Source organism: Dendrobates tinctorius, unplaced genomic scaffold (genome assembly GCF_039654945.1).
Source record: "Dendrobates tinctorius isolate UK_male_01 unplaced genomic scaffold, ASM3965494v1 ptg000046l, whole genome shotgun sequence".
NCBI classification, from domain to species: domain Eukaryota; kingdom Metazoa; phylum Chordata; class Amphibia; order Anura; family Dendrobatidae; genus Dendrobates; species Dendrobates tinctorius.
Window position 1 is genome coordinate 77,772,373 of NW_027361714.1, and position 23,295 is coordinate 77,795,667.

At 48.2% G+C, this 23,295-nt stretch overlaps 1 protein-coding gene across 2 annotated transcripts in view; it reads right to left on the reverse strand.

Moving 5' to 3' along the window:
- Positions 1 to 23,295, reverse strand: part of FIG4 (FIG4 phosphoinositide 5-phosphatase) — a 744,221-nt gene that overhangs the window by 157,733 nt on the left and 563,193 nt on the right. The window contains exon 21 of one of the 2 annotated variants that reach the window (XM_073576032.1): positions 12,240 to 12,435. The exons of the other annotated variant lie outside the window; for it this stretch is intronic. Within the exon in view, the coding sequence (XP_073432133.1) occupies positions 12,240 to 12,435 (196 nt within the window). The remainder of the gene's footprint in view (positions 1 to 12,239; positions 12,436 to 23,295) is intronic. 2 annotated transcript variants of the gene reach the window in all.

Sequence of the window (23,295 nt, forward strand, 5' to 3'; positions counted from 1 at the left end):
GGGGAAAGCAGGGGTGCAAGTGTGGTTGCTGCAGGTGAGCCCACTGAACCTATGCAAATTGCGGGGGTGTCACAGGTTAAGCGTCGCGTCCCTGGGTTCACGAAGCCCGGAGCATGTTTTTACTGTGGTAAAAGGAATCATTATGTTAACGCTTGTCCTGTGCTACCGAAGAAGGTCACACCGGCGGAAAACTACTAAGCTCAGTGGGCATGGAGGAAACCCAACTGAGCGTATGCATATCCTCCATGATGGTATCTCAATGTATGCTCCCTGCCAAGGTTATTATCGCGGGCAGAGAGCTACCAATATCAGTGTTTGTGGATAGCGGTTTCGCCACCAATCTCATAGATGAGGAGTTTGCACGCACTGCCGGGTTTAAGATCGAAAAACTCCCTCATCCTATTCAGGTGGTTACCATTAATGCCGCTCCCCTCCCTCAGGGGGAGATTACGGAGTTTGTGGCTGAGGTGAAACTCCACATTGGGGTCCTACATTCGGAGTGGGTTACATGTAGGGTCCTCCGTAATCTCCCAGCACAAATGGTCTTGGGTTTTCCATGGTTGTCCAGGCACAACCCAGTGATTGATTGGAAAACTCAGGACATAGTCCAATGGAGTGGTTTTTGCCAGGACAATTGCTTGGCCACATGTGTGTCCGCCGTGACGCCCAGCCTTCCGGAGGCTTTGCAGGATTTCGCGGATGTTTTCTCTGAGAAGGGTTGCTCAGAAATGCCTCCACATAGAGCCTATGACTGTGCGATTAGGTTAAAACCCGGGGCCAAATTACCTAAGGCCAGGATGTTTAATATTTCTGGTCCAGAGAGACAAGCTCTGAAAGACTACATCGCGGAGAGTCTGAGCAAAGGACACATCCGGCCTTCGTCCTCGCCTGTAGCAGCGGGGTTTTTCTTCATTAAGAAGAAAGATGGGGGGTTACGGCCGTGTCTGGATTTCCGGGAGTTAAACCAGATTACGATCCGTGATCCATACCCTATGCCTTTGATCCCTGATTTGTTCAACCAGGTGGCGGGGGCAAAGAGGTTTTCCAAGCTTGACCTCAGGGGGGCGTATAACCTCATAAGGGTGCGTCAGGGGGATGAGTGGAAGACGGCCTTTAACACTCCTGAGGGTCATTTTGAGAGCCTGGTTATGCCATTTGGGTTGACAACCGCGCCTGCTGTTTTCCAACATTTTATTAATGACGTGTTTGCTCATGTCCTGGGGAAATTTGTGATTGTATACCTGGATGATATCCTCATTTATTCGAGCGACCGGGACATTCATTTAGAGCATGTCAGGCAGGTGTTACAGTTGCTCCGTGAGAATAAGCTCTATGCTAAGCTGGAAAAATGCTTATTTTTTGTTCAGGAGTTGCCATTTTTGGGATATATTGTATCCGCCGCAGGGTTTAAAATGGACACCGCTAAGGTGCAAGCGGTGCTACAATGGGAAAAGCCTGATAATCTGAAAGCGCTCCAGTGGTTCCTTGGGTTTGCTAATTATTATAGGAAATTTATAAAACACTTTCCTACTATAGCAAAAACGGTCACGGACATGACAAAAAAAGGTACCGATCTGACTAGCTGGTCTGAGGTGGCGATACGTGCATTTGAGCGTCTGAAGAACAGTTTTGCTTCAGCCCCCATTCTGGTGCAACCGGACGTGTCTAAACCTTTTGTGGTGGAGGTTGATGCGTCTGAGGTGGGAGTGGGGGCAGTACTGTCATAGGGCTCATCTTTGGGCGATATGCATCCATGCGCCTACTTCTCCAAGAAGCTGTCGCCGGCCGAACGGAATTATGATATCGGCAACAGGGAGTTGTTGGCCATCAAATTGGCTTTTGAGGAATGGCGACACTTCTTGGAGGGGGCGGCTCACCAGGTCACAGTCATCACTGACCATAAGAACCTGCTCTATCTGGAGTCGGCCAAGCGTCTGTCTCCTAGGCAGGCCCGCTGGGCATTGTTCTTTACACGTTTCAATTTTCTGGTGACTTACCGTCCCGGGGCTAAAAACACCAAGGCGGATGCCTTGTCCAGGTGTTTTCCGGGGGTAGAACCTCGGGAAGAGCCGGTACCCATCCTCCAGGAAGGTGTAGTGGTTTCGGCTCTCACGACTGAGGTAGAGGCGGAGATTGCCGAGGCCCAAGAGGAGGTACCGCCAGGACTTTCCGCCAACAAATCATTTGTACCCCTTCATCTTCATCTTAAGGTGTTGAGGGAACATCACGACTCAGTACTGGCTGGTCATCCAGGGGTTAAGGGCACCTTGGAGCTGGTATCGCGTCGTTTCTGGTGGCCCAAAATCCGGCAGGACGTGGTCTCGTACGTGGCAGCTTGCATCACGTGTGCCAGGGCCAAGTCGCCCCGAGCCCGTCCTGCTGGCACGCTACAGCCTCTGGGGGTACCTAATAGGCCATGGACAGAAATCTCCATGGATTTTATCACTGACTTGCCAGTCTCGGCGGGGAACACGGTCATCCTGGTGGTGGTTGACCGATTTTCAAAGATGGCGCATTTTGTCTCATTGCCCTCCTTGCCCAATGCGAAGACGTTGGCTCAGGTGTTTGTGCAGGAGGTGGTCAGACTCCACGAAGTTCCGTCGGACATAGTATCTGATAGGGGAACTCAATTTGTTGCGAGGTTTTGGAAAGCTTTTTGCTCACGTTTGGGGATCAAGTTGTCACATTCATCGGCGTTTCATCCACAGTCAAATGGTCAAACTGAGCGCATGAACCAAAATCTGGAGCAGTATTTACGATGCTTTGTGTCCGACAACCAAGAGGAGTGGTCTACTTTCCTTCCTCTGGCCGAGTTTGCGTTAAATAATCACCGTCAAGAGTCATCGGGAGAGTCTCCGTTCTTTTGTGTTTACGGTCAACATCCTCAATTTTGTATCTTACGTCAGGGTGACTCGGGGGGCGTCCCGGAGGAGGACCAGCTAGGAGCTCAATTATCATCGGTCTGGAGGAGGGTGAAACAGCGATTGTTGAGCATGAGTGCAAGGTACAAGCGGGTGGCTGACAGTAGACGCGTGCCAGGTCCGGACCTGTGTGTGGGTGAATGGGTGTGGTTAGCGACTAAAAATATAAAACTCAAAATTCCATCTTTAAAATTGGGTCCAAGGTTTATTGGGCCTTTTAAGATTGCTGCCATCATTAACCCAGTTGCTTATCGGTTGGAACTCCCTGCAGTATACAAGATACACAACGTGAACGTGTTTCACAGGGCTTTATTGAAAAAGGTGGTAGGCTCTGTGGACACGACGCCGATGCCACCTCCAGTCATGGTGGATGGCGATTTAGAGTTTGAGGTCTCCAACGTAGTGGACTCTCGAGTAGTGCGCCGTACTCTTCAGTATTTGGTACACTGGCGGGGGTATGGTCCGGAGGAGAGGTCTTGGGTACCAGCCTTGGACATACATGCAGATCGGCTGGTCAGTTCTTTTCACCGTCGTCATCCGGACAAGCCGGGTCCTATGAGTCTTGAGGGCCCTGGGGTCCCTCGTAGAAGACGGGGTACTGTCATGTCGGACGCTATTCACACCACAGCGTCCGTCAGGCAGAGGTAGTTCCACCTCCGTCCACTATAGCCTCAGTGGCGCCGGCTTGAGTTTCTCAGGCTATCGAGGGTTAATCTAGCTGAAGATCAGGTTGGATGTTTGGTCACGCCCACGGTCATTAAATAGTCGTGCTGGCCTATGGGCGTCGCCGATTATAGCTTGTGTTTCATACCAAGTGGTTCCGGTCTGGAGTGGAGGTGTTGCAGAGAGAGAGATTCGTATCTGGTGGCGTATGATCCGTCGTTATCCTTTCTCCTTCCCATATTTGTGTTTAGTTGTGCCCTGTTCACATTACTGTATATTCCTGTGTGTGTGCGGCGCAGTGCAGTTTAAGTTCTCCCGGTCTGTCTTTATTTGTGTGGGGGCTTTGGTGGTGTGTCTCCTCACTGGGTGGAGGGCGGAGGGTTAAGTGCAGGGCTGAGCAGGAGATAAGGAAAGGGTGGAGGCTCAGGCATTTGCACCTTCAGCAAAAACCCTAAGTTGAGGGTCAGACAGGGTTTCCCCTAGTGAAAGGGACACCACAGGGGCCCCGGGTATTTCTGCCTTAGTTGTCCTAAGCCCCGCGTGACATCGGGTCAGTATGGTTACAGCAATACCTCATTTGTCTTTTTTACAGCAATACCTCATTTGCCTTTTTTTATGTTTTGGCGCTTTTATGCAATGAAAACAATTTTATATAAAAAATTATTATTTTTGCATCGCTTTATTCTGCGAGCTATAACTTTTTTATTTTTTCGCTGATGATGCTGTATGGCAGCTTGTTTTTTGCAGGATAAGATGACGTTTTCAGCGGTACCATGGATATTTATGTGTCTTTTTGATCACGCGTTATTGCACTTTTTGTTCGGCGGTATGATAATAAATCATTATTTTTTGCTTAGTTTTTTATTTTTATTTTTTAAGGGGTTCGCTAAAGGGGTTAACAAATGGGATCGTTTTATAGGGCAGGTCGTTATGGACGCGGCGATACCAAATATGTGAACTTTTATTGTTTTTTTTTTATTTCCAAAAAATGAATTTATTAGGAAATTTTTTTTTTTTTTTAATTTATTTAGCGATTTTTTAAAAATTATTTTTACTTTTTTTTTTTTTTTTTTTAACTTTATTACATTGTCCCAGGGGGGACATAGCTGTCATGTGACAGATCGCTGATCTGTCACATCACAGATCACTGTGACAGATCGCTGATCTGTCACAGGCATAGAATCAGACTTCCTCATGCCTGCGCTTTGCAGGTACTGAGGAAGCCAGCTCCCTGCAGGCCCCCGAAGGTCCCCGTCACCATCTTGGATCCGGGGACCTGCAGGGAAGGAGCCCCCCCCCACAGCAGCGCTGTACATTGCGCTGCTGTGGGGGGCTCAGGGAAGCACGGAGGGAGCCCCCTCCCTGCCGATGCTTCCCTTTAACCCCCAGTACACCGCGATCTTGTTTGATCGCGTAGTGCAAGGGGTTAACGTGTCGGGGGTGGTCCATGACCGCCCCTGACACATAGTGCCGGGTGTCAGCTGTGATAATCAGCTGACACCCGGCCGCGATCAACTGCGCTCCCCCTGTGAGCGCAGCTGATTGTGCTAAATGTACTATCCCGTCCATGGGCATAGGGGTCCGGGTCCCATGGACGGGATAGTACGTCTGATGTCAGAAGGGGGTTAAAGAGGCATAGAAGGTAGTTTTGCCTCTATACAAGTCACTAGCGCCGCCACACTGAGAATAGTGTGTACAATTTTGGGCTCCGGTGTATAAAAAGGATATACAGTTGTGCTCAAAAGTTTACATACCCAAGCAGAATTTTTGCTTTCTTGGCCTTTTTTCAGAGAATATGAATGATAACACCAAAACTTTTTCTCCACTCATGGTTAGTGGTTGGGTGAAGCCATTTATTATCAAACTACTGTTTTTTCTCTTTTTAAATCATAATGACAACCCAAAATATCCAAATGACCATTATCAAACGTTTACATACCCTGGTGATTTTGGCTTGATAACATGCATAGAAGTTAATAATGAAACAAAGGAGGGCACCACCAAATACAATATTGGGATCCTCCTGCAGTCAGCAAGAAAATAGTACCCATATACAAGTAGAAAAGCTACTGACCAAAAAAAGCAGGGATCACCAAAAAAGTGTAATAATTTTTATTGGACAACCATTGACAACACAAGTATAAAAACAATTAAAAGTCATAACACATGACAGATCATACACAAGGCTCCTAATAAAGCCAGAAAGACATCCCCCATACACCTGAAAAAATGATTAGGCAGTAAAACATGGTGTATGAATAATGAAAGTAACCTCAGGAGAGCAGTATATATCAAAAGGTAATAGTTAAGTCAGAAGGACCTAAATATCAAAATCCCCCATCAAAAACCACAATAACAGTGATTCAAAGCATGCACAATTCAATACATACCACTGGTAATAACTTGAAAATTGTCTGTGTATCAAAGGATATGGACTCAAACCTTGTCCAACAATACTGCTACAGCAATGTAAATAGAAATACAGGGACAGGTTGAAGTGGAACCAAAGTGAATGAGAACCATGTCATGCGGCATCAGAGATAGAAACACAAAAATTCTCTACAGAGGATACACAAATAATGCTGCCCACAATGTCCTAATAACACTCTTACATATGGGGGAGCTTGTGGAGTGCCCTGCCCGACGCGTGTCGCCACCGCCAGCCCCTGACGAAGCCACCTTGTGGTGGTGACACGCGTCGGGCAGGGCACTCCACAATGTTAGGAAAATTGTTTGGGATGCAAAGAAAAACCCAGAAATAAAATCAGCTGAAATACTGGACTCTCTGAAAACTAGCAGTGTGGCTATTTCAAGATGCACAATAAGGAGGCACTTGAAAAACGGGCTGCATGGTTGAGTCGCCAGAAGAAAGCCAAATGACCCTGATCAAAAGTTCACATACCCCATTTCTTAATACCGTGTATTGCCCCCTCTAACATCAATGACAGCTTGAAGTCTTTTGTGGTAGTTGTGGATGAGGTTCTTTATTTTCTCAGATGGTAAAGCTGCCCACTGTTCTTGGCAAAAAGCCTCCAGTTCCTGTATATAGCTGGGCTATTTAGCATGAACTGCACGCTTGAGATCTCCCCAGAGAGGAGGAATGATATTGAGGTCAGGAGACTGAGATGACCACTCCAGAACCTTCACTTTGTTCTGTTGTAGCCAATAACAGGTAAACTTGGCCTTGTGTTTTGGATCATGTTGCAACGTCCAAGTACATCCCATGCCAGCTTCTGGGCTGATTGCAAATTTGCCTCTAGTATTTGCTGATACCGTGCTGCATTCATCTTTCCTTCAACTTTGACCAAGTTTCCTGTGCCTTTGTAGCTCACACAACCACAAAACAGCAACGATCCACACCGTTTCGCCATATGCTTCTTCAAAAAGGGGTGCCCTTTTAGAAGAAGAATATGGCAAAACGGCATTATCGGGGTGGTGACACGTTGCAATCTACCTCATAAGCACTGGGCACTTTTGTAAGTACTTCTATCCATTTAGGTTTAACCTGTGTCTTCCTTGCACTGTAACAGACATCACTTTCGCTTCAGTTTATGGGTTTTTTCAAAGCTTTCTGATATAAGCACATGCACTTTATAAAGTAAAGCAGTTGATTTTGTTAGGAACGGCAGAACGCACCAAATAAAAATAAATAATAAAGTGTGTTCACCGCTCGGGGTCCACCGTGCAGTAGGTGCTACACCACTGCTAGGTAATTACAGAAGAGCAATATGGCGGTATAATGCGCACGGGTTCAACTTCACCCGAAGTGTGCAGAGCAGGCTCTGTTCACACACAGAGGCGCTGCAACAAAAACATACAAAAACACTGAGCCTGTTAGTGTCACAGGCCTCAGGTAAATGCACACACGGTATCAGGTCACAGGAGCAGGACCTAAGACAGAGGAGCTGCGTCCATCTAGACCTACCGTGTGTGCGGCGTCATTACTGCGAGCGCCAAGAAGGGCTGCAACTGCAGCGCGGCGTAGGACACTGCCGTTGGACGACACAGCTACAAAGCAGGCGCAATGTCGGACGCTAGCGCAGAGGTGCGGTGTGCACAGTGGCCTAAGGCTTGCTACTGACTGGCGCTGACTACTGAACTAATTCCCTATCCACATGTGTAATATCAGAGAGAAGGGGTTTCTTAATAAGTCAGTCACCAGAATCATACATCCATTACCATTCACACATAGCAAGTATAGTCTATACTAGCGCATGGCCGAACGGTCATGCGCGCTATTTATAGCCGTGCGGGACCTTCCAGATCTCCGAGATGGACCAATGAGATCTGGAGCAGGACCTGGGCACATGACTCCCGATCTCCAATGGGAGATCGTCTCATGAGCATGCCCAGTAGGAGCACAGAGGAACTTAGTCTCTGGAGCGGTCTGCTGCAAAGTAATCTTCTCTGCAGTAGATAGACAGCAGGAGACCGCAGGATCTGAATTCCTGCAGAGCAGACGCAGAAACCTGACACCTAACATTACCCCCCCTCCTAGGGCCCCCTCCCCTCTGAGCCTTCCAATCCACCACCTTGTGCCCATCAGAGGCATAGGCCTCAGACTTGTCCGAAGGCAAGTCTGATGTCCTGGTAGGTGACACGGAAAACCGGGACACATGGAAGGCATCAGAGGTGGCAAGATCGCCAGGTTTAAGAAGGTACACGTAGGAGACAACGGGAGCGGGAAAACCTCCCAGAGCATAAGTTGAAGTGGAACGCCGCGGTGTCGGCGGACGTCTCCACTCTCTGTTTAAGGAGGCTAACCCGAGCACATGAGGCGCATGCCTGAATATATTTTTTAATGTCCCGAGCCCTGTGCGGCCACCAATAAGACCCTGCCAGGAGTTTTGTGGTCTGCATGTAGCCACAATGACCACCCGCCCTGGACGCGTGTGCCCACGCGAGAACCTTCGGCCAAAGGCGAGGGGGGACAAAGGTCTTGCCCGGCAGCACAGAGTTTGGCCATTGCGGGGCACCGTTATCCTGGGGAACAGAGTGCTGACAGTGGTAGCCTCAAGTGGAGCTTAGTGCCGGATGCGCCTCAAGACTGGCGCGAGACACCTCCATGGGCTCTGGGAGTGAACACTCTGGCTCAGGTGGTTCCAGAGGTTCAAAGAGGTTGGGAGCCGGAGTAACCCTCCGTCTGGATTGAGCACGCTCCAGCCTGCGCTCCGAAAAACGGAGATCAATGTGGGTGGCAATGGCAATCAGCTCCTCCAGACTTGCAGGAACCTCTCTGGTAGATAGAGCATCCTTAACATGCTCAGCTAAACCTCTCCAAAACACAGGGATGAGGGCTTTATCAGACCACTCCAGCTCGGAAGCCAGTGTCCGAAAATGAACGGCATACTGGCTGACCTAGAGGGATCCCTGAGTTAATTCAAGGAGCTGAAGAGAGGTATCGTACGTGACCCGTGGTCCCAGGAAAACCTGCTTGATAGATATTAAGAACTGAGCAGTGGTCCGAACCTCAGGGTCACCACGCTCCCACAGTGGCGTGGCCCACTCCAACGCCCTCCCCGACAGAAGGGAAACAATAAACCCCACCTTAGCCCGTTCCGTAGGGAATCGCGCAGACAGTAACTCCAGCTGGATAGAGCACTGGCTCATGAAACCCCTGCAGGAGGCGCCATCGCCAGAAAATTTATCGGGCAACGGGAGGGAGGAAACTGTCGGCGCAGGGGAGGACGTGGACATACGTGAAACCGCCTCTGCGATCGCCTGTACAGCAGCCTCCGAAGACTTCACCGCTGTAATAACACTCTCAAGAGTAGCCAGCTGGCCCTCTAGCTGGCGAATGCACTGTAAGAGATGCTGCTGATCTGCCATTACTAGCCAGACCCTGGCGCTAGTATAATGTTAGGAACGGTGGAACGCACTAAATAAAAATAAATAATAAAGTGCGTTCGCCGCTCGGGGTCCACCGTGCAGTAGGTGTTACAAAGCTGCTAGGTAATGACAGACGAGCAATAAGGCAGTATAATCCGCACGAGTTCAACTTCACCCGAAGTGCGCAGAGCGGGCTCTGTTCACACACAGAGGCGCCGCAACAAAAACATACAAAAACGTTGAGCCTGTTAGTGTCACAGGCCTCAGGTAAATGCACACATGGTGTCAGGTCACAGGAGCAGGACCTAAGACAGAGGAGCTGCGTCCATCTAGATCTACCGTGTGTGCGGCGTCGCTACTGCGAGCGCCAAGAAGGGCTGCAACTGCAGCGCGGCGTAGGACACTGCCGCTGGACGACACAGCTACAAAGCAGGCAAAATGTCGGACGCTAGCGCAGAGGTGCGGTGTGCACAGTGGTCTAAGGCTTGCCACTGACTGGCGCTGACTACTGAACTAATTCCCTATCCACATGCGTAATATCAGAGGGAAGGGGTTTCAAATGAGTCAGTCACCAGAATCATACATCCGTCACCATTCACACATAGCAAGTATAGTCTATACTAGCACATGGCCGAATGGTCATGCGCGCTTTTTATAGCCATGCGGGACCTTCCAGATCTCTGAGATGGACCAATGAGATCTGGAGCAGGACATGGGCACATGACTCCTGATCTCCAATGGGAGATCGCCTCGTGAGCATGCCCAGTAGGAGAACAGAGGAACTTAGTCTCTGGAGCGGTCTGCTGCAAAGTAATTTTCTCTGCAGTAGATAGACAGCAGGAGACTTAGGATGTGAGGCTCTGGATTCCTGCAGAGCAGACGCAGAAACCTGACGCCTAACAGATTTACTTATATTTGTTTCTGAGAGAGAGGAGTGCTAGGTTAGTACTGTTTTGGTGATTATATTAGACAATTCCCATAATGTTGATTCTGACTATGATCAAATAATTTGCATGTGTCACGCTTTTTTAACCTGCTTGCATTTTATACCATTTTAATAATTTGAATTAAAATTTGGTGGTTTTTAAATATATTCTCTTGCAATGGATCCTCTTTATTCCTAAACTATGCCATATTTAGGGTTGTGTTGGTATTAGTGGTATTGAATAATATTAGATTTTGTTTAGTTGCCCTCCACCAATGGTTACTTCTGTGATTAGGGGCTGTATTGGCATGCAAGATTAAATCTGATTTTGGGCACCATTATATGTGCTGTAATACTACCTTAGTTTGGTGTTGCCTTTTGTAAGGAACTATATACTATGATGGCTATTGGTAGTCTTTGTAGCTATAAATAAGTACCTAGACTTGCTATTCTATTATTCAGAGTGCTATCTTTAACAACAATGTGTTTCTAACTAACCTGTAATCACACTGCCCTATATCTGTGTATTATGGGTTTTTAAGTAGCTTTAAAAAAATTTTTTGGCTGCTTGTTTATTTGTTTGGATCAGTAAATTTAATGTGAGATACGGTAACTTTAGTATATACTACTCATTATTCTACTTGGTGGTAATGGTCAGGATATGACTTATTTGTGGTTCCCCTAAGATTTACTAGCATCTTGATATATATTGAAATGGGTCTATAAATCCTATTTTCTGTACTATTACCAAAATAACAGTAGCAGCCCAGTAAATGATACATCGCTGGAATCAGGGTCTCTGGCCTTACAATGGGAAGAGATTCTGGGAATAATATTCACAGTTTAGAGCTGTTTAGCTGCTCTAGTGCATACCTAAAATATTAAACGGTTTGTCCATTACTCAGACAAACACTTCCCAATCACTATATTTCCCCTGTGTAAAATAACCACAGCAATGTTAGCAACTGTTCTTCTGGAGCTCGCTTGACATGGTTATGTCATGCAAGCCTTGCAGCTAATCAGCGGTCACTTCACTCAATACTAACATTAGAAGGAAGTCAGAGAGCTGCAAAAGTTCTCACTTGTCCCAGCTATCAGTGTAGTTCACAGGAAGGGAGAACAAAGTGGCTGCTAATTGATTTGTCACACGAACCCTCTAGCCCAGGGTTCCCCAACTCAAGTCCTCAAGGTCCACCAACAGGTCATGTTTTCAGGATTTCCTTAGTATTGCCCAGGTGATAATGCATAACCTGTACAATACAAGGGAAATCCTGAAAACATGATCTGTTGGTGGGCCTTGAGGACTGGAGTTGGGGAACCCTGCTCTAGCCAATGTCATGCGAGCTCCGGGAGACCAGGCAACGACATCATTGGAATGCGCAGGTGCTATAGGCGAGTATAGGTTATCTTACATGGATGAAATGGTAGAGATTGAGAAGAGGTTATGCTACTAGTGGACAATTCATTTAATCCTTACAGAGGTCTAAAAAAAATGGTAAATACACATATGTAGAACACTAAAGGACAGAGAAACCCAAAAACAAATTTGAACCTATTTATAACTTCATAACTTAGTACTCTAATGCATTTTTGAGATAAGAAGGGATACCATTAGAAATTAGGTACTTTGCACAAATAAATAAGGGTTAACATTTAAAAACATCCATACCACCATAACCTTACCTAATAAACAATGTTTTCATAATGCCTCACATACAAATGATGAAAAACACTGCTTCACAATGACGGTGCTTTATTAATATACGCCACAGAGGTCCCAATGTTTTTTTGCATGCAAAGTTTTTAGGCAATTATTCTCTATTGCACAATTTATTGAGTGCATAAAGTAAGGACACCGGCATCATTGCTAAAGTTAGCTGGTTCTATCATTTCCAAGTTACCTCTGCTGTTTTGGAGTTGTCACCGACGTCTGTAATTTTTACAGGTGTAGATCGCTGAGACACAGCTCCTTCATCCTCCTTATCTGTTCCAGAGTCATCATCAGAACTACTAGACACGGCCTCCTCACTTGGTGGCGGAGGTGCACTTGCTGCAGTTTTCCGCTGTAATACCGCTTCTTCCCGATTTGTGTTGCTACTGCAAAATAAGCAGCAAATGTAACGTAATTGTCTGTTTTAAATGCAATATATTGTTTACTACAAAGTGGTTATGTTTTTTCTTTAGTGCGGGTGCGAGTAAATTTTACAAATAAGACATTAAGGAATTACTGTTTGTATACCTCCATAATGTACACTCATGGCCAAAAATTTTGAGAATGAAACATTTTGGTTTTCACATTGTTTGTTGTTTCAGTGTTTTTAGATTTTTCAATCACGTTTCTATGGTTATTGACATACAATTATAAGCATGTTATAAAAGTATAAAACTTTGACTGAAATGTCAAATTTATGCGAAGCCTCAATATTTACAGTGTTCATTCTTATTTTCAAAACTTCTGCCATTTGCCCTGACATGCTGGATATCAGCTTCCAGGCCAAATCCTGACAGATTACAGCCCATTCTTGTCTAATCAGTGCTTGGAGTTTATCACAATTTATCTTTTTATATTTGTCCATCCACTTTTTGAGAATTGACCACAGATTTTCAATGTCATTGAGACCTAGGGCGTTTCCTGGCTATGGACCAAAAATTTCAATGTTTTGTTCACCAAGCCAGATACTAATCACTTCTGCCTTGTGACATGGTGCTCCATCATGTTGGAAAAGGCATTGTTTATTATCAACTAGCTGAAGAGCCCGGCGCTGCCCGGGCATAGTAACTAACTGTGGTTATAATATATATTATAACATTAATAACATATAATTATAATATAATTATAATTATCCTCCATCCCATAGTCCCATGCCCATATACCCATCATACATATCCTCCATCCCATAGGCCCGTGCCCATATACCTGTCATACATATCCTCTATCCCATAGTCCACTGCCCATATACCCATCACACATCCTCCATCCCATAGTCCCGTGCCCATATACCCATTATGACATCATCATCACCATGGCAACCGTTATGACATAACCGTCACCATTGCAACTTATTAAGACATCGTCACCATGGCAACCATTGTGACAGCATCTTCAACATTGCAACCTATTATGACATTAGCATCGCCATGGCAAGCATTATGACATCATAATGAGGGGCAAGGGTGACAACCTATGATGACATAAGCGTCGCCAAGGCAACCATTATGACAACATAATGAGGGACGGGGCTTGATACACACACACTTTTTCCCCATTATGTAGATAGGGGCAAAATTGTTTGGAGAATTGGAACGCGCAGGGTTAAAATTTTGCCTCACAGCATAGCCTAAGACACTCTCGGGGTCCAGACGAGTGACTGTGCCAAATGTTGTGGCTGTAGCTGCGACGGTGCGGATGCCAATCCCGGACATACACACACACACACACATACACACCCACATTGAGCTTTATATATTAGACGAGTGCCCATATACCCATCACACATCCTTCAACTCATAGTCCCATGCCCATATACCCATCATACATATCCTCCGTCCAATAGTCCAGTGCCCATATACCCATCATACATATCCGCCATCCCATAGTCCCGTGCCCATATACCTGTCATACATATCCTCCATCCCATAGTCCAGTGCCCATATACCCATCACACATCCTCCATCCCATAGTCCCGTGCCCATATACTCATCATACATATCCACCAACCCATAGGCCTGTGCCCATATACCCATCATACATATCATCCATCCCATAGTTGAGTTCCCATATACCCATCACACATCCTTCATCTCATAGTCAAGTGCCCATATACCCATCACACATCCTCCATCCCATAGTCCCATGCCCATATACCCATCATACATATCCTCCATCCCATAGTCCAGTGCCCATATACCCATCACACATCCCCCATCCCATAGTCAACCATTATGACATCATAATGAGCGGCAGGGCTTGCAACCTATGATGACATCAGTGTCGCCATGGCAACCATTGTGACATCATAATGAGAGGCAGGGCTTGATGCGCACACACTTTTTCCCCAGTATGTAGACAGGTGAATTGGAACGCGCGGGGTTTAAATTTCGCCTCACAACATAGCATAGGACGCTCTCGGGGTCCAGACGTGTGACTGTGCCAAATTTTGTGGCTGTAGCTGCGACGGTGCAGATGCCTATCCCGGACATACACACACACACACATACATACATACTGTCACGCCACCCGCTGCCACGCTCCCCGCTGCTTCTGTCACGCCTCCCGCGGCTGCATCCTCTGCCCCTCCTCCCGAACACCGGCGCACTCACCTCACCCGGCGCGCTCCCGAGGTGCGCACGCGCCATCCTGCTCCTTCTCTGCCGCCGCTGCAACCGGCCTTCCATGCCCATCGGGTGCGCCTGCGCACTGCGCGCCAGTGATCCTGCCACTCATCTCCTCTGTTGCTGCTGCTGCTCCACCACCTGGCCGACCCTGACCCGGAAGTGCTGCCTGCAGACCTATATCAGGTAGCCTCGCCTCCTGCCCAGTGCCTGACTATCAATTGTGTCTAGCACTGCTGATTCAGGTCCACGCGTCCCTGCGCTTTCCCAGCCTAGCACTCTGTCCTGCGCTCTGTGCCCCTGTACCTTCTTGTAATCTCTCCCTGTGTTCTCTCCTAGTGCCTGCTTCGCCCGACCCCGGCCTCAAGTCCTCTCCTGCAGTATCTACCATCGTCAGCCTAAATTCGTTCCTGTCTACAAACCCTCCCCTGCTGGTCCTTCCGTAGTCCTTGTGGTCACCTCTGGTTTTCCTCCTGCTGTTGTCGCCGGGTATCAGCTTCCGCAGCGATAGTCTCTCCGAGGCTTGCCCCAGACGCTCCCTGTATAGGGGGTGGTCCACTTGGCCAGCTCGCCCCGAGGAGGTTCGACGTCGCTGTCCTACGGGTTCACTTCTGGTTCTCTTCAGCCCTACAGTATAGTCAGGCCATGGACCCCGCTGGTACCCCGACCCCAACCCAAAAGGAGCTCCTATTCCTATGGGAGAATCAAGCAAGGATAACGTCCTTCCTTAAGTCCATGGAGTCCCGCTTGTCGACTCTACAGGCCTCTGATCCTGGGACTGCCTCCCAGCTGGGCAGCCTCCAACAGGAGCTGGCTCAGCAGCGAGACACCCAGGCCCATATATTGAACTATATGGCATCTATAGATAACCGTCTCCTTGCTCTGCAATCTGTGGCCTCGACCCCGGTCCAGGCTGCGGTATCCCATCCGCCGCCCCGTTTGGTAAAACCCCTGCGTTATGGTGGCGACCCTAAGTCGTGCAGGGGTTTTTTAAATCAATGCCAGCTCCATTTTGAGCTATTGCCTCAACAGTACCCCACCGACAGAGCCAAGGTGGCCTTTGTCGTTTCTCATTTGGAGGGTGAGGCTTTGGCCTGTGTAAACCCCATCTGGGAGCGTGATGACCCCTTGGTCTCCCAACTCTCCATCTTCCTCGACTCTTTCCGTAAAGTGTTTGACGAGCCGGGTCGCGTAGCCTCTGCCACCGAGTCACTTTTTAACCTGCATCAGGGCACGCTCTCCGTAGGTCAGTACGCCATTCGCTTCCGTACCCTGGTCTCCGAGGTAGGATGGAACAATGAGGCCTTGGTAGGAGCTTTTTGGCGGGGACTCTCGGGCCGAATTTGGACGAGCTGGCGGGACGGGATACTCCAACCTCTTTGGAAGATCTAATTTCCCTGGCTACCCGCATCGACTTGCGCTTCCAGGAGCGTTCTCGAGAGGCCGCCAGGGATAGAAGGTTTCCTTGCGTCCCATCCGCTGCCTGCAGCCCACCTCGCTCGCGCCCTGCTCTGGTGTCAGCACCTTCTGCACCTGAGCCCATGCAAGTAGATCGCCTCAAGCCGGTGGAGCAACGCCGAAAGGAGAGGTTCACTCAGGGTCTTTGTCTTTATTGTGGGAGTGCATCACACTTCCTGCGTTCCTGCCCTGAGCGCCCGGGAAATGCCTCCGCCTAGGACAGGTAAGAGAGGCCTCCCTAGGTACCTATGACTCCTCTCTACCCTTGACTCTTTCTGTTCTCTTGCATCTGGGTCCCAAGCGTTCCTCCGAGTGGGCTTACATAGATTCTGGTGCGGCTGGAAATTTTATTCAGCTTGAGGCAGTCAGGAGGCTTCGTATTCCAGTCAGGTCCCTGGAGACTCCTCGGCAGATTGCGTCAGTCAACGGCCAACCCCTGCGGGTGTCCGTTATGCAGGTCACCGAAGAGTTGGACCTTCAGGTCGGAGCCTTGCATCTGGAGAAGATAGCCTTCTATGTGCTGCCGACCTTATCACACACTATCCTGTTGGGCCTTCCTTGGCTAAGAAAACACGAGCCTACCTTAAACTGGCGGTCTGGTGACATCGTGCGGTGGGGACAGTTCTGTCAGAGGAGGTGTTTGCTTTCCGTCCAGCCAAGAAACTCTCCTCGTCCAACGTCGGTATCTCCAGATTTACCTTCAGCCTATTGGGCCTATGCGGATGTCTTCAGCAAGAAAGAAGCAGAGAGTCTGCCTCCTCACCGCCCCTACGATTGCCCAATCGATCTCGTTCCCGGCTCCACTCCACCCCGAGGTCGAATTTATCTGCTGTCGCCATCAGAGACCCAAGCCATGTCCGAATATGTTCAAGAAAACTTGGCCAAAGGCTTTATTCGTAAGTCTTCTTCACCCGCAGGTGCGGGTTTCTTTATCGTCAAGAAGAAGGACGGGACCCTTCGTCCCTGCATTGACTATCGGGGCCTCAACGATATTACAATTAAAAATAAATATCCGCTTCCTTTCATCCCGGAGTTATTCGACCGTCTCCGAGGGGCACAAATCTTTACCAAATTGGATCTGCGTGGAGCCTACAACCTAATCCGCATTCGCCCTGGAGATGAGTGGAAGACGGCTTTCAACACTCGCGATGGCCACTATGAATATCTAGTTATGCCCTTCGGCTTGTGCAACGCACCCGCCGTGTGCCAAGAATTTGTCAATGATGTCTTCCGAGATCTTCTCTATTCTTGCGTGGTGGTGTACCAGGATAATATTCTGGTGTTTTCCCCGGACCTGTCTACTCACAGAAAAGAAGTCCGTCAAGTGTTGTTGCGCCTGAGAGAGCATTGTCTCTATGCCAAACTCGAGAAATGCGCCTTTGAACAGTCTTCTCTACCGTTTTTGGGCTACATCATTTCTAATACTGGTCTACGAATGGACCCGGGAAAACTGTCTGCCGTACTCAACTGGCCGCGTCCCCAGGGAGTGAAAGCTATCCAACGATTCCTGGGGTTCGCCAATTATTACCGGCAGTTTATCCCACACTTTTCCACCCTGACCAGCCCTATCTCCGCTCTGATCCGTAAGGGGGCCAATCCCCACTTTTGGTCACCTGAGGCCGAGGACGCGTTCCGCTCCCTGAGACAAGCCTTTGCTGCGGCTCCCGTACTCCATCGCCCAGAGGCCAATAAACCCTTCACTCTGGAGGTAGACGCCTCTGCCACCGGAGCCGGTGCAGTACTTTCCCAGACGTCACCCTCTGGACGACTGGTCACCTGTGGCTTCTTCTCGAAGTCATTCTCCACCCCGGAGAGAAACTATACCATTGGTGACAGAGAGCTGCTCGCTATCAAGTTGGCCTTGGAGGAATGGCGGTACCTCCTCGAGGGAGCGGTGCATCCCGTCAGGATCTACACTGACCACAAGAACCTGGCATACATCCGGACAGCGCAAAGACTTAATCCTCGACAAGCCAGGTGGTCTCTGTTCTTCGCCCGGTTCGATTTCGAACTCCATTTCCGCCCCGGCGATAAGAACCTCAAGGCGGATGCTCTATCCAGATCCTTTTTGGTTACCGACTGTGAGGAAGAGCCTTCACACATCGTGGATCCTAACAAGGTCATTGTGGGTGCTCCTGTAAACCTGACTTCCTTGCCCCCGGGTAAGACGTTTGTTCAAGAGGACAATAGGAAGCGAGTCTTACATTGGGGTCATGCCTCCAAGCTAGCAGGTCACGTCGGCCTCAAGAAAACCCTCTCCATCTCTCGTTACTATTGGTGGCCCTTGCTTGCTCAAGATGTTCAAAGTTTTGTCGCCTCTTGTCCATCTTGTGCCAAAAATAAAGTTCCCTGACACCTACCTGCTGGTCTTCTCCACCCGCTCCCAGTTCCTTCTGCTCCCTGGCAACACATTGCTTTGGACTTTATTACCGATTTGCCTCGGTCTTCGGGTCACACAGTCATCCTCGTGGTCGTAGATCGATTTTCCAAGATGGCCCATTTCATCTCCCTGCCTGGATTACCCTCCGCTCCTGAACTAGCAAGAATTTTCATTACCCATGTTTTCCGGATTCACGGCTTTCCTCAGCATATCGTTTCGGATAGAGGAGTTCAGTTTACCTCACACTTCTGGCGAGCTCTGTGTAAACTGATGGATGTCACTTTGGACTTCTCCTCTGCCTACCACCCCCAAACTAATGGTCAGGCTGAGCGCACGAATCAAATTTTGATAACCTATCTTCACCACTTCTCCAACGTTCACCACAACGACTGGTCCCACCTGCTCCCGTGGGCCGTATTTGCCTACAACAACCACACCAACGAGTCTTCATCTAAATCACCTTTCTTCATCATCTACGGGCAACATCCTAGTGTACCTCTGCCGGTACCCCCGTCTCGGGTGTGCCGGCGGCCGACCTTCTGACTGAGGAGTTCTCCAGGGTCTGGCAGGAGACCAAGTCCGCGCTTGAACTAGCACGGGACAGAATAAAAAGACACGCAGACAAAAGGCGCCTGGATTCTCCGTTGTACCATCCCGCAGATAAAGTGTGGCTGTCCTCCAAGTTTGTTCGTCTTAAAGTCCCCTCGTATAAGCTAGGCCCTCGGTATATCGGGCCTTTTGAGGTCTTAGCCCGCATCAATGACGTTGCCTACAAGTTAAAACTCCCCGCCTCGCTACGAATTCCCAATTCTTTTCACGTGTCCCTCCTGAAACCTGTCATATTCAACCAGTTCCATGCCTCTGTGGGTCACTCTCCCCAGCCAGTTTCTGCCCAGGATGTCTTTGAGGTCCAAGACATTCTTGCCATAAAAAGATCTAGAGGAAAGACTCTAATCTTAGTTGATTGGAAGGGTTTTGGTCCCGAAGAAAGATCTTGGGAGATCCGCCAGAACATCCAGGCCCCCCCGGATTCTAGCTAGGTTCCTTGCCAGTCTCAAGAAGAGGGGGCGTAAGGAGGGGGGTACTGTCACGCCACCCGCTGCCACGCTCCCCGCTGCTTCTGTCACGCCGCCCGCGGCTGCATCCTCTGCCCCTCCTCCCGAACACCGGCGCACTCGCCTCACCCGGCGCGCTCCCGAGGTGCGCACGCGCCATCCTGCTACTTCTCTGCCGCCGCTGCAACCGGCCTTCCATGCCCGTCGGGTGCGCCTGCGCACTGCGCGCCAGTGATCCTGCCACTCATCTCCTCTGTTGCTGCTGCTGCTCCACCTCCTGGCCGACCCTGACCCGGAAGCCCTGCCTGCAGTCCTATATCAGGTAGCCTCGCCTCCTGCCCAGTGCCTGACTATCAATTGTGTCTAGCACTGCTGATTCAGGTCCATGCGTCCCTGCGCTTTCCCAGCCTAGCACTCTGTCCTGCGCTCTGTGCCCCTGTACCTTCTTGTAATCTCTCCCTGTGTTCTCTCCTAGTGCCTGCTTCGCCCGTCCCCGGCCTCAAGTCCTCTCCTGCAGTATCTACCATCGTCAGCCTAAATCTGTTCCTGTCTACAAACCCTCCCCTGCTGGTCCTTCCGTAGTCCTTGTGGTCACCTCTGGTTTTCCTCCTGCTGTTGTCCCCGGGTATCAGCTTCCGCGGCGATAGTCTCCCCGAGGCTTGCCCCAGACGCTCCCTGTATAGGGGGTGGTCCACTTGGCCAGCTCGCCCCGAGGAGGTTCGTCGTCGCGGTCCTGCGGGTTCACTTCTGGTTCTCCTCAGTCCTACACATACACACATACATACATACACACTTTGAGCTTTATATATTAGATTTGCTCTTAGATTGTTGGGAGAAGTTGCTCTTGGATTATGTTTAGATACCATTCCTAATTCAGGACAGTGTTCTTAGGCAAAATAAACCTTAAAGTTTAATTCTTCTACATACAATTTTTAAAAAATCAATTTAAGAAGAGTGATTCTGCTTAGCAACAAAGGTCATTTATGTCATTGTCTATGGTTTAGCAGGAGGATGGGCAATTGTTGAAGATGCTCCAAAAGTATATTTCAGGAGGAGGCTTTAAAGGAGTTTTCCTCATTGACATTTCTTCTATCCCATAGACTCCCAATGCTTAAAGTAACAGAGCATTACTCACATCCCATCTACAAAGAATGTCGACGTCTGGAATTTTTATCGTAGGTACTAGTGATGAGCGAATGTGCTCGGATATTGTCTTATCTGAGCATGCTTGGGTGTTATCCGAGCATCTGCGAGTGCTCGTTTATTATATTTGCATTCCTGGGGCTGTTAGATTAGGCAATCCCCACATGTGTTGAGGCTGTCTAACAGCCGCAAATCATGCAGCCACAGGGATGCGAACATAATATACGAGCACTCCCAGATATTCGTATAACACCTGAGCATGCTCGGATAAGACGTTATTGGAGTACGTTCGCTCATCACTAGTAAATACACCAACTGTGAGAGACAAAACTTTAAAAAAAAAATCCAGAAAATCACATTGTATAATTTTTACATATTACATGCAATAAGATATAAACTGATTAAGTATTTGAAACAATAGAAAAACAGAGTTTAATATTTGGCACGGAATACTTTCTTTGTAATTACAGAGGTCAGACGTTTCCTGTAGTTCTTGACCAAGTTTGTACACACTGCAGCAGGGATTTTGGCGCACTCCTCCACACAGATCTTCTCCAGATCTTTCGGGTTTCGGGGCTATCGTTGGGCAACATTGAGTTTCAGCTCCCTCCAAAGATTTTCTACTGGGTTCGGGTCTGAAGACTGGTTAGGCCACGCCAGTACCTTGAAATGCTTCTTAGGGAGCCACAACTTAGTTGCACTGGCTGTGTGTTTCGAGTCATTGTCATGCTGGAAGACCCAGCCACGATGGAAGACCCAGCCACGACCCATCTTCAATGCTCTTACTGAAGGAAAGTGGTTGTTGGCCAAAAATCTTGCAATACATCACCAAATCCAGCCTCCCTTCAATACAGTACAGTCATTCTTTCCCCCATGCAAAAAAGCACCCTCAAAGTATGATGCCTCCCCCACCATGATTCACTGTTAGGACGGTGCTTTTGGGGTTGTACTCATCCTCCTTCTTCCTCCAAACGTTGCGAGTGGAGTTGATACCAAAAAGTTCTATTTTGGTCTCATCTGACCACATGACCTTCTCCAATGCCTCCTCTGGATCATCCAGATTGTGATTGGTGAGCTTTAAATGGACTGGACATGTGCTGGCGTGATCAGGGGGACCCTTGTGTGTCCTTCAGGACTTTAATCTATGATGGTGTACTGTATTGTGTTACTAACGGTAATGATTGAGACTGTGGTCCTAGCTCTCTTCATGTCATTGACCTGGTCCTCTCATGTTGTTCTGGGATGATTCCTAACCTTTCTCAGAATCATCCTTACCCCAAGAGGCGAGATCTTGCATGGAGCCCCTGACCAAGGAAGATTGACAGTCATCTTGGGTTTCATCCATTTTCTAATTATTGTGCCAACAGTTGTTGCTTTCTCACCAATCTGCTTGCCTATTGTCCTGTAGCATATCCCAGCCTTGTGCAGGCCTACAAATTTGTCCCTGGTGTCCTTAGACAGCTCTTTGGTCTTCGCCATGGTGGAGAGTTTGGAGTGTGATTGATTTGAGTAGGTGTATAGGTAACAAAATCAAACATGAACAATTAATACAGGTAATGAATGCAAAGTAGGAGGGCTTCTTAAAGAAAAACTAACAGGTCTGTGAGAGCCAGAGTTCTTGCTGGTTGGTAGATGATCATTGCAATAAAATGTGATTTTCTTGTCTCTATTTTGAGATTCTGTCTCTCACAGTTGAGGTACATATGATACAAATTACAGTTCTCTCCATTCTTTGTAGGTGGGAAAACTTGCAAAATCGGAATGGGAACAAATACCGGTACTTATTTTCCCCACGGTATGGCAAAAAATATTTATTGGTTAAGATGACTGTGCAAAAAAATGTACATTTTAAATAGTTTACTCGAACATTATTCACTCTATTCAGACAAATTAAGCACACCGTCAAAATATTACACTAGTTGTATTTTCATTGCACAATGTATTAGCAAGTACGGTAATAGATTTTTTTCACACAAACAATACAATTAACAAGAATTTTTGACGGCCTAAGTTCTTTACATTATGAAATTATTTTGAATATTCAAATCTGGTTGTTTGTCTTCTAATATGAGCAATTAATGGTTCTTCTAAGGGTACTGTCACACTTAGCGATGCACCAGCGATCCCGACCAGCGATATAACGTGGTCAGGATCGCTGGTGCATCCCTAAGTGGTCGCTAGTGAGCTGCCACACAGGCAGATCTCACCAGCGACATCGCTGGGGTCGGGGATCGCTACTTACCTGTCAGACGAGGTGATCCTGACGTCCTCCCGCCCGCGTCCACGCGTCGCTTGTCGGCGCCACAGGAAGCTGACGACGAGAAACGGTCCAGGACGTTCTCGCGTGATCAGCGATAACCAGCGGGGGAGCGGTCGGAGCTAAGTATCAGACATAGTGATATCGCTAGCAATATCGCTATAACATCACAAAAACCATTGACGTTATAGCGATACTGCTAGCGATATCGCTTAGTGTGACAGGCCCTTAAATGAGCCTTGTGATACAAGAGAAAATTAATCAGATAAAGAAGTTGCAAGTGAGTTTGACCGCTCAGTTGGGTGAAAATTGTAAAGACAAATGTGTCAGTT